We start from the raw sequence: 15,244 nt of genomic DNA on the forward strand, positions 1-15,244 counted from the left end.
TTGCTCCCGGGCTGTTAGCAGCAACTTGTTTTGAGGGAATCTAAGTTTTTCCGGACTCAGAACTAAAGCTCGACCCCCTCACAGTCACGGCGAAAGAACAAGCTAAGCTGCTTTTTATCTTGGCCGGCGAGCAATCCAAGCAGTTTTCCGTTTTGTCTTTCAACCTTCACGAGCAGGAAACTCCTGCCCCCGCCCCTCCTCTGGCACTCCAGTCCGTACACTTTGCCCCCACAGCACCTGCAAGCTAGGGAGAAACTGTGCAGGCAGGCCATATAACAGGCGGGGGGGTAGATTAGGCAGGGACTAATGCCCGAACTCTCAACCTTGTTCTTATCAGAGATGGCCTGCCTGCTTCTGTACCACCCGCTGCGTGGCTGCAGCCATCCCAGTGTCGTGCACTCATGTCCACCCCTTGCCCAGCAAAAGCACAACTCCCAGGACCCACCTGCCCAGCAGCCGCAGCTTGCGGGGGCCGTATTTATCCATGACGATGCCCAGAGGCAAGGTGATAGCGCTCAGCAGAAAGGAGCCCACAGTGAAGGCCAGGTTCAGCATCTCATCCTGCTCCTTGCAGGTGAGCCAGCCGTTCACACGCACCATCTCCTCGTGCTTCTCGTGTTCCCTCGTCAGGTTGCCGGCTTCCCTCGTCAGGTTGCCGGCAGAGAGGCTGGCGTTGGCTGGGATGCTCACGTTCTCTGGAGGAAGGGGAAAAAAGAGGAAAGGCAGATTAGTCCCAGGAAGAATTTGTTCATTTAACAGAGGAAGGGGCTCTGTTTGCTGGCAGGGGAATTTTAGTCCATGGGCATCTGGAGGACCACAGGTTGACCACCCCTGCATTACAGGAAGGAGAGAAAACCCAAATCACAGTCCTCCTATCTATTTGTGCAGCACTACAGTACAAATCTCCCTTCCTGATGCTCCTGCCCCCCTCCCAGCCAATAAGACTGTCTGGAAGTTGAGCCTTCTAGCATTAGAAAAGCACAAATGCAACCACAAATCATTGTCTCGAAGAGATCCACCAGGTTTCTTCTTCGGAAAAGCAGGACCCAAGGAAAAGTTACCAAGACTTCCCAGTGGTCTCATCTCATCAGGCCCATGCCAGTTGGCCCACAAGGCTTTCTGCAAAATGTAATTTTGCTATTTCCTTATTCCAGAGAGGTGGCAACAACATCAAATCTCTTGCGGCCCAAGTCAAAAAGAAATCTCGGGGCTCCCGAAAGAAGCCTATCGTGGCAGAATTTGCCCTGGGTTAGAGTCCATCAGATACCCACAGGAGGACCTCAGTTGGCAAAGGCCAACAAAACCCTCCCCCACTCCAACTGGGCACGGAGAGAAGAGGCGGCAGATGATGAGCCCAAAACACAAAGAAGCATACAACCAACCCAGGGCATTTCTGGGCAAAGCTCAAATGAATACAAAAGGAGAACAGGGCCCAGAATGAGAGAGACCCACCAGGAGCCTCCCAAGTTTTGCAGAGATAATTTAACCCCAGTGGAGGCATAAGCCTGAATTCAGTGGTTGCTCCTCGAACAACACAGAGGCATCTGACAACGAGGACGATAAAAGTCCTATGAGCCCACTAAAGGGAAACCAAATCCCAGCTTCAATTTGCCACTTGATCTAGCTGTCAAAGGAGTCAAGGAATCCAATTTTAGTTTCCTTGATTGGCACATTCAGCTCCCCGTCCTAACTGAAAAAATAAGATTTGAGTAAGGTACTTTAAAGGCTACTAAGATGTTCAGGGGAACAGCTTTAAAAAGTTCAGGTGTAAAAGGAGGGAGGAGCATAAACCGGTTCACGAACTTAAGCCTGTTACAAATATTTGTTGTCCTGTTCCCCCAAACCCAGATTCAGAGGGGGTGTCTCCTAAACGTTTCCTGGGCCTTTTGTCCAGCTGGATTTGGGCTATTTGAACCCTCAATTTCGCTCCCCTCCTTTTCCAAACCGCAGGAAACAAAACGGAGGTTTTAACTGGCTAGCAGCCACATGGGTGCTCAATTTTGCTTCCCTCCTCTTCTAAGCCTTGGCCGCTTCATTCCGAAGCTTCTGGGTCACTTGGGTTTGGGCATACCATGAACTACATGGAACTTCTCCAGTTCATGCCCAGCCCTACTTGAGAGTCAAAGATGCATCTGACACAAGGAGTTTTCACTCTCGAAAGCTGACACCCTGAAAACAGCTGGTCTCTAAGGCAGGGGTAGTCAACCTGCTGGCAGGGGCTCATGGGAATTGTAGTCCATGAACATCTGGAGGACCACAGGTTGACTACTCCTGTTCTAAGGTATGACTGGACTACTGCAGAATAACACGAATGCCCTCTGAAATGATCCTAAGTAAGTCGCCCAAATCAGGCTTGGAGTGAAAACTTTAAGCCTGCACCCAAACCCTGGCTGGGTGGGAAAAGAACTTCACAGGCTGCAGAAGAATCTAGGTTATGGTTCACCTGGCTCTGAATCAAGAGATGGCTCTCCAAGGCAAGTCCAGCCAGGTTGCCCTGCCCTGGACCCATTCCTTGGAAAGGAACATCAAGACTCAGCTGCAAGGACAGGGTCGGCTAGCAAGATATAAATAAAACAAGGACAAGAAACCGGTGAAAACTCCTCACTTTGAGACCTTATGCTTTTTGTGAAAGGCAAGTGAACCCAAAGAACTCAGAACTCTGTTATTCTAGCACGCTATTATGCTGCCCATTTGTGGGACATCTTCATGATGCTGTTTTCTAATTTCCTGCTAATTTCCTCTGCCCTTCCAGCTGCACTCTGATGACCCCTATTTCCTTGGCCGAGGAAGTGTGAATGCACACGAAAGCTCACACCAGGAATAGAACTCAGTTGACCTTAAAGGTGACATCGGACTCAAACACGCCGCACACCTGAATCTCCCTTTAGCTCTCAGGATGTAGAAGCCCCCTTCGCCCCTAGGTCTGGAACAATGGCAAAGAGGGGCGCGCTGGCTCTCTCTCCCCAGCAAGGTCATGGATTCTTGACATTCCCATTCGATGAACTCTCCTCAAGGCATTGGCAGCCTTTGAACCCTAACACCCAGCCGTGAATGCCCCGAGGCATCGTGCCTGGGGAACAGAACACAAGAGCCAAAGCAGCAACCGTTACCAGCCTTGGTTCAAGTTCAAGCTCCGGGCAGGATTCTGTTGCCGGAATCCGACTCGGGTACAGATTCACGCCCGTCACCTTCCTAGAGAAATCTCTTCCGCAGGTTGCTATGCGCAAATATTAACTCTGCCCGCACGAGTTCTCTTGCATATCAACGGAGAGAGGCAACAGGTAAAGTGTGTGTTTTCGAATGGGGCTCCTGAAGGGAAAAGGCTGCGGGAAACAGATGGAGGGGAAGCGGTTTGACAAAACAGCGGTAAATGAACACACAACGTCAGCACCTGGGTCAGGGGTGTTCCGAGAGGGTATGATGTTCAGTGCCCCGAAACTCCAGCTACGAAACGGCTTGATCTCAAAAGCTGGGACGGCTTTGGAAACAGAGCGGCTGGTACAGCACCATAAACATCCCAGTGTTTACGGTGCAAACAGGCCCAGAAGGCGCCCCTCCCTGCCCTTGAAAACCAGGTGCAGGCCTTCACCTTTCCTGGCCGCCATGGCAGGCCTCTGTGGGCCTCAGAAGGAGGCCGCAGCCACACCTGGGAGGACTTCAGTGGTAGTCAGACACATCTCGACTTTGTTGCGCCTGCCATTGTGGTTTCAGCATCTGACTAAGGCTGGGGATTAAACCCCCACTTGGCCATCATCTGAGATCCAGGTTGCCAACCTACATATTAGACCTGGAGATCTCCTGGGATTGCAGCTCATCTACAGACTGAAGTGACCAGCCCCCCAGGATAACATGGCTGTTCTGGAGGGCGGACTTGGAGCTTTTGGTTGGCCGATGATCCGGCAACGTCTATGGGCCGCCCCAACAAAAAACACACACACAACAAAACACACACACCCTTCCAGTAGTATCCGGCCTGGGATAAACTTCTCAGCAGTGATAAACCTTTCCGCTGATAAGAAGAAGAAGAGTTGGTTCTTATATGCCACTTTTCTCTAGCCGAAGGAGGCTCAAAGCGGCTTACAGTCGACTTCCCATTCCTCTCCCTATATTGCTGTTCTGTTGATACTTCAAATTATTCATTGCTTTTAATTGTTAATGTACCATTACTGTTTAACTTTTTATTGTTTTAATGGTATTCACAACTATGTATGTACATCACCCACAGCCAGTCTTGAGAGGGCAGTTTAGAAATGTAACAACAACAACAACAACAACAACAACTATTATTATTATTATTATTATTATTATTATTATTATTATTATTATTATTATTATTTTGCACTGAGGCCCCTCCCCACTCCAAACCTTGCTGTCCCCAGGCTCCAACCTCCCCCCCCCCAAAAAAAAATCTCCAGGAATTTCCCAACCTCCCCCTCACTTGAGACCAATCGCTGTTGCTCAGTTCCACCTCCAGACAAGGTTGCCAGCTCTGAGTTTGGCAAACGCTGGCAGGGGCTCATGGAAATTGTAGTCCATGGACATCTGGAGGATCACAGGTCGACTACCCCTGGCCTAAATGACCCAGAGAAGAAGGAGACAACTTGCACAGCTCCTCAAACCGGGTGAACATGTGACAGTTCAACACGCAAAACTACAGGAAGGAGATCAGTAGAAGGCTAGCTGTAGGGACCTCCTAATTCCCCTTAGGCAGGTCCAGCAAAGAAAGACCCCTGTGGAAAAGGGAATGCTGGATTCCTAGAGGGGCAGTGCAGGGAGGTTAACAGAGCTCCAGGAGATCAGGTTCACTCTGGCACACAAGGCAACCGCTTGTTTCCTCTGCTCTGTTCTCTCTGTCCACAGAGAAAGGACAGAGGACCAGCCCTGCCAGAGCAGACCAAAAAGGTCATTCCAGTTCAGCATTCTGTTTCCCCAACAGCTGCCATCAAGATGCCTGCAGGAAACTCACAAGCAAGGGCAAAGGCAACAGTCCCCATCCCCCTCTTGCAGAAATGGCAGCCCCCAGCATAAGGCCTCCAAACTGGAAGGCTGCAATCCTGGCCTGTGGTTGCCACTGGCTCAGTCCACCATGAGCCTCTTTTGGCCCAGCCAACGGCCCGCACGGCATGTTGGGACAGAAATTCTGCAAGCTGATTACACGCAGAGTCAAAAACACTAGCTTTTCTGTCTGAAATTTCCTGCTCTAGTTCTTGAATAATGTTGTGTGATCATGCCACCCCCTTGCCTTTTGCCCCCTAAACCAAAATGCCGCTTGATCATTTTGGGTGCTTTGTCCTGGAGCTGTTCCAGCACCTCTCTCCCTGCCTTGAATTGGCACAACTAAAGCGGAACGCAGTCTCCCTCCTGCATGGTCACACCCCAAATCCAAAGGCTTTTGAATAGTTATTTTCAATCCTTCCATAATAATTTATTCGACTGATTGACCAGAACCCTGCTGTTTCTTTCCTGGCGAATCACTAACTCCCATTACAGGGAGCCAGCTTGGTATAGCGGTTCAGAGCAGCGGCTTCTAATCTGGAGAGCCGGGTTTGATCTTGGGCTAGTCGCAGTCCTGATAGAGCTGTTCTCACAGAGCAGTTCTTTCAGAGCTCTCTCAGCCTCATCTACCTTGCAGGGTGTCTGTTGTGGGGAAACGAATGGAACGCAATTGTAAGCCACTCCTTCGGAAGTGCAATGTGGGGTATAAAGAAAAACTTTTCATGTGCGGAGCAAAACTCCTACCCAATTCATTTGAACCACTGTTGTCCATTCAAAGATCCTGTTGCTTTCCTCTGAGCCTGCTTGCACTTTAATTCTCCTTGCCTACATCAGAACAAATTGAGTAGCACCAGATCCCATGGGAAATCCTTGGGCAATCCCAATTCCCATCTCTGCAAAAAATATGCACTTGCCAATGTACCCTGTTCTCTGTTCAGTTAGTAAACAGAAGGACCTGGCCTCTTCTCCAGCTACTAGTAGAGAGCTTCCAGCCACACTAAGCAATGTACTTTCAAGTCATTTTCAATGTACTTTGCAACTGGATTTTACTGTGCGAAAAATAAAGCCCACTTACAAATGAGCTCTGAAACACACTGAAAGTGGATAGAAAGTGCATTATTCAGGGCTTGTGAATCACTGAAGTACACTGAAGGTGAGCTGAAAGTGCATTACTCAATGCCTGTGAAACACTAAAGTGCATTGAAAGTGTATTGAAAGTCCATTATTCAATGTGTGTGTATCACTAAAGTGCATCAAAAATGGACTCTGGAAACACATGTTGAAGGGCTGCAGCACACTTACTTTGCTGAAGGGTTCATTTTGAATGAGGTTGCAAAAAAGATACAATCTGGTCCTCATTTCCATAACCGCTGCAGCTGGATCGGTTAAAACCGACACATTCTGCTTCAAGGAAGCTATGGCCCATAACATACGCATAGCACTTCTGCCATCCCTGATCTGCTTAGCACTCAAGCACATGATTCGCCTGCAGAAGGCCCACTGTTCAGTTTTTGGCAACACTGTTTAAAGATAGAGCCCCTTCTCAAGAAGAGAAGAACTTTTTAGTCCAAAATTTTTCACTATCCAAAGGAGTCCCAAAGCAGCTCACGAAAACCTTTCTTCTCCCTTTAACAGATGCCCTGCGAGGTAGGTGGGAGCTGAGAGAGCTCTATGAGAACTGCTCTGCAAGAAGAGCCCTAAGAGAACGGTAAATGGACCAAGGTCACCCAGCCAGCTCCATGTGGAGGAGTGGGGAATCAAACCTGGTTCTCCAGATTTGAGTCCACCGCTCTTAACCACTACACCAAGCTGGGCCTCTTACCCACCCCACCGGGGGCAGCTGCAGCCCCTCTTAACCACGACATCGGGGGCAGCCCATGAGAAGGCATCCTCAGAGGCGCCAGCCCATGTTGCTCCGAGCATAGGAGGCAGGACTCAGCACCCACGAGCTCCGGCAAGCTGATCTCCAGCCGTTCCCACCACGGCGTCCTCTCCCACCAAAGCCACAGCAAGAGAGGCTTCTCCCCACCAAGAGGCACCAGCGGCGTTGACAGGATTGGCAAGGCGGCGCCTCCTCGCCTCCCCCACCCGGTCTCCAGCTGCTTACGCCACCCTGGAAGGAAAAGCCCGTCAGCAGCCCTGAGCTAAGAGGCACAGGCGCAGATAAGAAGAGCTGAGTCAGCCCGGCGGGAGGCAGAAGATGCTGAATCAACAGGCTATTGCCAGGGCCGGGGACAACCTCTCGATGGAGACTGGCGCAAAGGTGCATCGGCAGATGCCAGGCTGGGACAGGGGAGGGGAGAGCCAGCTCCCAGCTCAGGGGTCTCCTGGCAAGAGAACGGCCACCTTTGGCGAGGGTGGCCTCTTCCCTGCCAAGGGGCTCCGAAGAACCGGAGCAGGGCACAGGGGAAGAAAAACAAGCTGGCGCCAACTTCTGGGGCTCTTTTACGAGCAGGAGGGGGGCAAGGTCCACCTCTGTCCTGCCTCGGGCTCAGGGTGTCACAAGGAGATGAGGTTTTTGCTGATCAGAAGATGGTGGCGGGGGGTGGGGGGGCGCTGAATGGATCTCTGATAGCAACAGGTAATGATTCCCTCCTGGCCTGCCCTCCCCCAGGGGAGTAGCTCCCCCAGCCTCCTCCCGAGGCCCCTTTGTGCCGAACTAGGCTGCCCCATGATCCCTCAGCCCTGGGGCTGGTGTGGCTTCTGCTGAAAAAGGGAAAGAGCCACGGGCGGAAGCCACAGCAGCGAGGGAAACCACAATCCGGCTACTGCTGCTGAGTCCCACGGTTAGAATTACTCAGTGGCTCACTTGACGTCGTATTTTTGTAGCCTCATTGACCAGGCTCAGAAGAGAAAAGGGATTGTTTCACAGATCCTATACTTATATTCACAAATCTTATACTGGTTTCACAGATCTTATACACAGGTCTTCTACTGGAACTCCTTGCCACAAGAGGTGATAGCCACTGGACTCAGAAATGCATTAGACACATTACTACAGGGAAAGGTTCACCCACAGCTCAGTAACTGCAAGTCCCAAATGGAACCTCCATATTCAGCTGCAGTGGGCTGGTGCTAAAGGGCAGGGCAGGGCTCCTGATAGGATTGGAAGCGCCCCTGGAGGGCCTGGTTCAGCCTGTTTAGCTACGGCGGTCGGATTCTTAGGCATTCTTCCAAAGTGTGAATGGATATTAATGGAACCTCCTTGGGCGAAGGGAACACTTCCCTGCCCCACCCCAAGGGCACCACGTGGTACACTAAAGAGACTTTGCTCTCATCCACCAGTTCTCTTGGCATCTTCTCTCCAGCACAGGACAGTCCCTTGCCAGGGCAGCTTTTTACTAAATCCAGGTCAAGATGGAAAGTTTCCTCTTAGCTCAAGCCAGAGAATCCCCACAGATCAGGTGAAAATTTTACCCGGTGTCCAAGGTTCAGGCCTGTAAGGCCAGAGGAAGTGACCAAGAGCCGGGGGGAGGGGGGGTGGGGAGAGGTGCGTGGAGAAGATCTGCCAAATCAGCTCCAGTCTACATCAAAGTTATCACTTCTTTCACATCGGCTACCTCTTATCAGGAGAGAATTTTGGGATTATCAGACCAAATATCACAGCCTCCCCGCCCTCAGGAGTCACACCTTATCCACTCTATTCTCTCAGAACAAAGCCCCTTCCCAGGCTGTAAAGGAGCCCCTGATTTCATGAGGCATTATCACAAGAGAACAACATTCATTCAGGATAAGAACCCCAGCGGATCGTGCAGAATTTCACATTCTCCGTTCGGCCTTGAGAAAGCCTCATTTCAAGCCTATCGCAGAAACAACCCATTGATACTTTAGCAGCATTTTGGGCTTTCCAGTACTGATATCTCCCCCCCCCCCCATTCAATTTACACAACATAATTTGTGCATCAACTAGCCTACAGTCCCGGTTCAAAAGAAACCACAGAAGACAAGGAGCAAACACCAGCAAGGGGTCACAAGGACCAGACACAAAGACAAGGAGAGACCAAAAGGTCGGATTTGTACAGGGTGTACTCAGAAATATTAGTTTGGCTCCTCTTCAAAACAAGCCACGCCTGGATTTCCATTAGGAAGCAAAAGGGACCGAGGCTCTTCTGGCCTCTGCAGAGGGTCGTTAGCTGCTTTTATTCCAGTGGCCAGCCTGGATGAAGCCACAGTCATTTCTGTCTCTGAGCAAGCAAGTCTTCTAGAAAGCCTATTTGCAAGGCCCTTCTTGGGAGGCGTAAATAATTCACCCTTTCTTATGAAGATAGGTTCAGGTGGGTTGCTGGGCTGGTCTGAAACAGAGGTTTGAACCCAAAGGTGTCCGAAGCCAATGCTCCTCTCTGTTGCAGGGGTGCCCTTTATTTATAAGGCAGCCGGCCCAAGGAAAAGCCAGTGATTAATTGGATCCCCCTGTTTCCCCCTCCCACTCCTAGGGAGGCAAGAAGCTTACCCCCCTCCCTCCCTCTGGGGGCTGATAGTCCCCCCCCCCATCACCATCCCCACAATGTGTAGTTACCGGCACCTTGCATGGAAGCGGAGGGGGGAGGAAAAGAGAGCAATCATGACTCCTCCAAAATTATGGGGAGCAAGTCATCCAAGCCAAGATTTCCCACAGCTGTGGAGGGGAGACTAGAGATGCCAGTCCTACCTGGGGATCCCCTGGAATTTCAGCTTATCTCCAGACTACAGTTCCCCTGGGGAAGATGGATAATTGGAGGGGGAAATCTAAGACAGCGTGCCCCACTGAGGTCTCTGCCCTCCCCAGGCTCCATCTGCAAATGTCCAGGAGTTTCCCAACCTGGATCTGGAACTCAACCCCCATCCCTGACAGTGGCCAGGGGACCGGGTACCCCACTGCCTACTTATTTATTTAGACTTGCAGGACTGCCCTTCTCGGCCCAGCAGTCCTAGGAGCAGTGTCCATCATAATCATGATATAAAGCAACGTAAAAAGTGAAAACACCATAAAAATAGAGCAGTCAAGTAAAACAGCAGAATTGCCCCTGCGTCCTTGCTACCCTCTCTTACTTTAATTCTTATGTGTGTCAGAATACAGACATTACAAGGGAGAGTGTTATCTGGGGGTGACGAATCTTCAATGGGAAAACCCACTTCTTTCTCTTTCAAATGTTATCTGGGGAACCCTCTTCTTTTTCTTTCAAATGCTATCCAGGGAACAGAGTCTTCAGTGAAACCTCCTCTGTGATTCACTATAGTCCTCCGTGGATCAAGGACATTGCATTTTTTGGACTGCAGCATAATCTTTCTGTTAGTTGCTTCTGCTTTGAATTCTCAGCTGCCCCACCTGGAGCTCAAGTACCCTACCCAAGGATGGACACTCCTTGTGCTGCTTTTTGCCATACCCCAGTATGCACAGAGTCACTTGGTGGGGGAGGTAAACAGAATCCAAAGATTAAAAGAACCCAAATCCCACCCTTGGGCAATGAGCCTTACCTGGTGAATGACACAGGTAGGAGTAGAAGCCCTCTGATTGGAGCATGATGAGGAGCGACCCCCAGCCCAGGAGGACAGCGGAGAAGAAGAGGTTCTCTACCACGGCGGTGCAGGCCATCCACCAGCGGCGCCGGTGGGCGGTGGCGAGCGTGGGGGCCATGATGATGGTGTGGTTGTTCAGGGAGGCCTGCTTCACCTAGACGTCTTCAGAGAAAAGAGAAAAGATCTCCCTTAATCAGCTGCTTCTCCTTGGTGCAGCCCAGCCACACCCACCCCACACGATGCCAGAGTTTTAACTGCAAGAGTTATGCCAAGAGTGTCAAGCAAGGTATCTTTCCTCTCCAGTGTGTGCAAAGGCAGAGAGAGAGAGATTCCAGCTTTCAATGGCCAGATCTGTCCCACCTCTAATGAGCAGAGTCTAGATACGTGCACACAGAATGCGATTTTAGACATTAAAACTACCCCCATCCTGAACCAGGGGTAGTCAACCTGTGGTCCTCCAGATGTCCATGGACTACAAATCCCATGAGCCCTTGCCAGTGTGCTGGCAGGGGCTCATGGGAATTGAAGTCCATGGACATCTGGAGGACCACAGGTTGACTACCCCTGCTGAAGACCACTTTTTTAAAAAGCAAACTGAAAAAGCCACACCACTTAAGTTCAGGGCATCTTGTCACACTGGCTCCCTGATTGTCAATCGTCCTTCCCAGAACAGTACTAAGAGGGAACCAGAGGGGTGCAGTTGTGGGTCTGCTTTCTACCACCACAACGACAATTGCAGAACACAAACACTGCTCGGAGAGGAAGGGCTGCCCCTCTGGTTCCCACCCCTCACTCCTTTCCATGTCTGGAAATGGAAAATGTTAAGTCACAACCAGGAAGGCAATTCTGTAGGGCAGGGGTGGCCAAAGTGTGGCTCTCCAGAGGTCCATGGACTACAATGACCATGAGCCCCTGGGGCTCATGGTCATTGTAGTCCATGGACCTCTGGAGAGCCGCACGTTGGCCACCTCTGCTGTCAGGTTTTCAAGGCAAGGAACAGTGGAGGTTGCCCATTGCCCACCTCCAATCAGCTTCCCTGCCAGAAAACCAAGTCACAGGGCCTGCAAGAGAACTCGCACTCACGACAGGGCAATGGGAATGGCTCCGATTTCAAGCCAGCTTCTCCTCATCCCTCACCCCAAGCCCTTGGGCAACGGAGGAATAAAACGGAAGCCATAATCTGCACTCAGCTTTGGGGTGAACCATGCAAGCGCAGACCTGGAGAAACAAGGTCCCAAACAAACTGTAGCCAGCAATGTGCAGGGTTCATCTTTCCTGGCCACAACAACCCGTGTCGCTCATGTTTACCCGTCTCATCTCTGAGGACCTTTGCCAGATAACGGGGAACATTTTAGACCAGCTAGTAAACAAGACACCGAAAGGGTCAACAGGGGGCAAACGGCACGCGAAGAACTCAAACAGGAGGCTGCTAAACTTTCCACGAAAATCTGATACACTGAAATTAGATGCCTTCCCAGAAAACCGGGCAATAACAACTGTGACGGCTACTTTAAAACACAAAAAACCAAGCCGGGGGTAGATGGAGAGAGCTGTCCGCACAGTCCCAAGGGGACGGTAGAAAGCATCTCTGGAAAACAGAGAGAGGAAGAAGGCCCACAAAGGAAAAGTTAGCCCGGCTTCAGCAGAGGAAATCCTGCCTCAATCCCTGCGGATTTGCCTGCAGCCCATCACAGCCAAACGAGCAGAGATAATATAAACCCAGGTTTTCAAAAGGGAGCTTAAGTAAAGCCCCTCGAAGAAAGACTCTTCAGCACACAAGAACACAGCTTGTTGACAAATCAAGAAACAGGAAGATGCAGAAAGCATCCTCCCTAAGGAAGGGAATTGGGTGCCACTGAGAGGCCACGACAATCATGCTTATGCAAGAAGAAGCCACGGTCATTCAAGAGGGTGATGGTGACGGGGCCTGGCTTGGTGGTGGCTCCCCAGAAAAGAGAATCCAGACTTCTGGCAGCCAGCCCCAAGGAATCAAGGGGGAGCGGTGAAAGAACCAAACGCCAGGCAAGGGTTTCTTAGAAAGGGGGATGAAAAGAGAGCAGGGGGCATGGGCAGCTTGTGCCCCCACCTCAAAAAGGCCATCCTAGAGCAGAAGACAAGGGAGACCAGGGAGAAGTTGGCAGCCCCTCCCTACAAGGAAAGGTTACAAAATTAGTGGCTTTTCGGTTTAAACACAAAAAGAAGTCGCATGACAAGACACTTACGAGCGGCATATAGAGGAAGCGGGCAGCTTGTCTGCTTTCTCACACTAGAACTGGGACAGCCCTTCAGGCCAGAAAAAAAAAAAAAAAAAAGCGACTTCTTGAAGCAGCACTAAATTAACTTGCAGAATTCACTTCCCCAGATGTGGTCAATGGCCACTAGCTCTGGCACCAAAAGATTAGTGGAGAACTGATCTGACACGAAGTTTTGAGGCCGGATCGCTTAAGCAGAGCCTCCCCATCCCAAGGCAGCCTACCTCACAGGAAAAAGAGTTCACTGGGCAGCTTTCCGAAAGAATTGTGGGGAGGGGGGTGGAATTCGGCAGACCCCCTGGGCCCGATCCGGCGACGCTCGGGCCAGCAGAGGCCAGCCGCGACCCCCTTTGCCTCCTTCCCTCCATCCCGCCGGCTCCGCCCGGACGCCCTAGCTGTTGACAGGCTCAGCCTGCAGGGACCCCCTCCCCTCCCCGAGCCGCCTTCCTGGAGCAAGCGGCCGCCCGGGCCCTCGATCGCGGCGCGGCTGCAAGCGGAGCAAGCGCAGCCAAAGCCCCCCGCCCGGGAAGGCCCGATCGGACGCCCCCGGGCAGCAGCCCCCTCCGGCCGGCCGTGCTCGGGGAAGCGCGGCTGCAAAGCAAAGAAGGGGCCGAGGCCGGCGGCGCCCCCAACCCCCACGGCAGGCGCCTCCCCGCAGCCGCAGCGCCCGCGGGCGCGCACCGGCCGGCGCCTTCACCTGGCTCTCCCGGCCCCAGCAGCTCCGCCGCAGCCCGCCGTGCCTCCTTCTCCCGGCCGCCGGCCGCTGCGCCTCCTTTATTCGGCCGGAGGAGCCAAGAGGCGGGGCGGCTGATTGGTCCCCGGTCTGTTTCCAGCCCCGCCGCGGCCAATCAGAGCGCGCCCGGCATCTGCCGGCCTGGCCGGGGATGGAGGTGCTGTCCGGGCCCGCGCGCCGCCCCCCGGCCCACGAAGCGGCCGGCCGGGCATCGGCCCCGGGGAGCGGCCTCTGAGCATGCACAGAGAGCCCCTGCGCCCTCCGCGGGGACGGCTGCGGGAAAGCGCGCGGAAGGTGGAGAGGGCCTTCCTGGGAGGCTGCGCCGCGGGGCGTCCGCTTGGCAGTTCCCGTCGTTGTGGGGCTTCACGCTGTTCCCTCCAGCGGCACCTACGGCGAGGCCAGCTGGCGGGGGAATTCTCCAACCTCCCATCAAGTCCTTTCCGTGCGCGGGGGGGGGAGGGGGGTGTTTTGAGGTGCTGCCAACTGCTCCCCCACCCACCCACCCACCTACCTATCTTTCTTTGGTGCCTAGTTTGCCCAGTCGCATTGGCCTTCCCAAGTTTTTGCTCTGCCCCTTTTGCTAAGGGTGTTTTCCTAACGCGGTTGCTCCAGCCCCAGCCCACAATTGGGATCCCTTTCGCCTGGCACCGCAAAGCTCAGGATCTGGCCGCAAGATAATTGCCCGGCTTTCAAAGTGTTAAATGCACTTTTCCATTGTGTTGCGCTGTGGCCACCTAGGCAGCAGAGGCTTCTGGGACCTTGAAAGGCTCATTTGTTGGATCTGATGCTTTTGCAAGATGATGAAAGCCCTAACCAGAATGGTCCAGGCTCAACCGATTCCGTCACATCTCAAAAGATAAGCGGGGCTGGTCCCGGTCACTATTGCATGGGAGACAACCAAGGAAATCCAGAGGCACCCCATAGCATGCAAGAGGCACCCCATAGGAAACCACCTGTGACAGTACAGAAAAACCTACAGGGTTGCCCTACAAGCCAACTGCACCTGGCATGTTCCACCAATGCCTGAAGATCTCTGTGTGCCCGAAAAGCTCGCATGCAGAGCCCCACCTGGGTTGACCAGCTCCACATTGGGAAATTCCTGGACGTTTTGGGGTGAAGCCTGGGGAGAGTAACGGGAGAAGCCTCAGCAGGGTATAACGCCGTAGAGTCCAGCTGCCGAAGTAGCCATTTTCTCCAGAGGGACGGTTCTCTCATCTGGAGAGCACTTGCAGTTCCGGATCTCCAGCCCTCAGCTGGAGGTTGGCAACCTAAACTCGAGGGATTCCCTCACCTTTGCTTGCTTGCTTTCTCAGGTTTCGGCAATGGGGAGGCCTCCTCCAAGGCACTCGCTCTGCCGGATTGCTGCCCGGGCCAGCAAGAGGAAAGAGGGCTCAGAGGCCAGCTAAGGAGTTCCAGCCCACGGCCTTTTGTAAGAACAGAGAAAGCCCAGGGACACACAAGCCACTCCCTTGGAAACAACAGAACAAGACCGGCTTAGTCAAGCTGCAGCCGGTGCCAGTCAACGGGCACTCCAGCGCTTGGGCACCGGTGCCACCTACAGGACAAAGGCTTGCAGCAAGCAGACCAGGACCGAGGCTCCTCTGGAAAGGCAGGGATGCCTGGCGGCTGGCGAAGGAAGGGTGTTCACAGCCACCCTGGGGCTGAAGAACCCCGCAGGGCTGGCAGAAGGCCTGCATCTTGACTCAAAAGCAAAGGAGACCTGCCTGGCTCATCAGACCCACAACCTTGGACCCTTTTCCTCCATTGG

The 15,244-nt window shown here is 52.7% G+C and overlaps 1 protein-coding gene across 2 annotated transcripts in view; it reads right to left on the reverse strand.

Moving 5' to 3' along the window:
• The window catches only part of SLC43A2 (solute carrier family 43 member 2), a 37,151-nt gene extending 23,551 nt beyond the window's left edge, over window positions 1–13,600 (reverse strand). The window contains exons 1-4 of one of the 2 annotated variants that reach the window (XM_077312496.1): window positions 13,441–13,462; window positions 12,714–12,774; window positions 10,450–10,653; window positions 446–695 (exon numbers count right to left, since the gene is read on the reverse strand). In XM_077312496.1, the coding sequence (XP_077168611.1) occupies window positions 446–695; window positions 10,450–10,609 (410 nt within the window). In that variant the 5' untranslated portion in view covers window positions 10,610–10,653; window positions 12,714–12,774; window positions 13,441–13,462. Of the gene's footprint in view, window positions 1–445; window positions 696–10,449; window positions 10,654–12,713; window positions 12,775–13,440 lie in introns of both variants that reach the window. The other variant, XM_077312495.1, reaches the window with a different exon arrangement.
• Window positions 13,601–15,244: the final 1,644 nt, after the last annotated feature.

Source organism: Paroedura picta, chromosome 15, assembly GCF_049243985.1.
Source record: "Paroedura picta isolate Pp20150507F chromosome 15, Ppicta_v3.0, whole genome shotgun sequence".
Lineage (NCBI taxonomy): Eukaryota > Metazoa > Chordata > Lepidosauria > Squamata > Gekkonidae > Paroedura > Paroedura picta.